At 34.5% G+C, this 1,863-nt stretch overlaps 1 protein-coding gene across 1 annotated transcript in view; it reads right to left on the bottom strand.

The window, feature by feature from the left end:
* Positions 1–1,863, bottom strand: part of CUL4B (cullin 4B) — a 33,947-nt gene that overhangs the window by 14,995 nt on the left and 17,089 nt on the right. Inside the window, 2 exon segments of the mRNA XM_077756278.1 lie at positions 813–1,005; positions 1,579–1,697. Of these exon segments, the coding sequence (XP_077612404.1) occupies positions 813–1,005; positions 1,579–1,697 (312 nt within the window).

Raw genomic sequence — 1,863 nt, forward strand, 5'->3', positions numbered from 1 at the left:
ACCAGACACATTTCAGAGTAAAAAGCAAAATCTGCTAAAAAAATTTAAAGTTAAGTAGTAGATCAACGAAACTTTATCCTTTTGCCAGAGGACCCTAGACCTTCAGAGGGTAACTCTCCTGACACTGAAGGGTAGTTTGGTGGGAAAACCTGAGAAACACTGCCATATATCATCTCCTTACACTAAATGGACACAGATTACCAGATCATTTTTGTCCTGGACATTTTTTTTAAGTTTATTTATTGTGAGAGAGACAGAGCGCCTACACGAATGGGGTAGAGAGAGAGGGAGACAGAAAATCTCAAGCAGGCTCTGCACTGTCAGCACAGATCCCTACTCAGGGCTCGATCTCAGGAACCATCAGATCATGACCTGAACCAAAATCAAGAGTTGGATGCTAACCAACTAAGCCACTCAGGCGCCCCTGTCCTGGACATTTTCCTTTCTCATTAGCAACTATAATTTCTTGCTAGCCTTTCTTGTAGAACCTAAGTGTGGGCCTCTAGAAGTAGCACCCTGTCCCACATCTAAATTGCTATAGGCTTAGAAAAGAGATATCAAGCTTAGTGTAAATAAAAGTAAACAGGGTCCAATGTATGTCTTACCAAGAAAGAACATCATATTTGACATGTGACTGATTCTCCTTACCTCAAAGGACTTATTCCTTAAGATAAAGTTATTAGAAACTTCCACCTAAGCAACCCCAAATAAATGAGGTGTTGAATCAACTACAACCTTGTCAAAATTTCAAATTAACTGAAATTTTATAAATAAAAGAACAAATAGCCAGAAAAAAAAGACTGGAAAAATACCTATAAGTTCAGCAGGTTTGTTTGGTCTTTTGTTAATGAATGTCTCAAATGCTTCTTTCATGGCATTGATGAATTTTTCATTTTTCAGAAAACAAATATCAATTATATGGTCAACCTTATCTTTAAAATCCAGTAATTCTTGAACCATGGTTTTATCTTTTTCAGGATTAATTACAATAGTGCTGCCAAATGCCTAAAAAACAAAAATGACCACTTTTTAGTAGAACTGAGTTATCTGATGAAAACAATCCCCAAATCGTGTTTTAACTAGGTATACATATTTTTGAATCTCAAAATAAAGCTGTTTTTCAAGTAAGGAAAAGAAAAAATAAACTGGGAAAACATGCAGGCTGATACAATAATCTATAGTCACAAAATAAGAAATGACCTATTGGGTATACAGTATCATCATGGGATATTATTAAATTCTCTGGGTTTTTGTTTGAATTTTTTAAAAATAGCAATCTGGCTTCAGCATAAAATTGAAGAATGGAAAGAATTTTGGATCCAAACAAAATCCTCTTTCCTGTTGCCCCCTTCCCCACATTCACTATTTAAGTATTGGAGCTAGAAATCATATCAGACCTCAGGAAAATAACTTTTATTGCTGATCTGTTACACAGGTATCAGTCTCAGGTTGACTGCCTTCAAAATTCCCATTACTTAAAAAAAAAAAAAATTGGACCTAACAAGTAGGAAATACTTGCTGATATGCACTCTGTACAGATCATAAGACATGAAAAAACCACAGGTTAATTGTTAATACCTTAATGTATTCAATCCACTGCTGCAAGAGAACCTGAACTCCACCTCGAACTCTACTAAAGAGCTGATACAGGAGAGATAAATCTTGAATTCGGTTTTCATCAAGGAGGTTATTTAAACCTGGAATTTCAAACATTTTGGCATTAAAAATAGTTAGCAAAAATGTCAGACATTTTAATGAAAATTCAGTTCAATTATTATTGTGATACTGGTCTAAACTATTACTGGTCTATGAATTTTAATAGAGACTTGTTTTCTAGTAAATCCAAATAAATAAACCACCTTT

Source organism: Crocuta crocuta, unplaced genomic scaffold (assembly GCF_008692635.1).
Source record: "Crocuta crocuta isolate KB4526 unplaced genomic scaffold, BGI_CrCroc_1.0 scaffold1156, whole genome shotgun sequence".
Taxonomy (NCBI): Eukaryota; Metazoa; Chordata; class Mammalia; order Carnivora; family Hyaenidae; genus Crocuta; species Crocuta crocuta.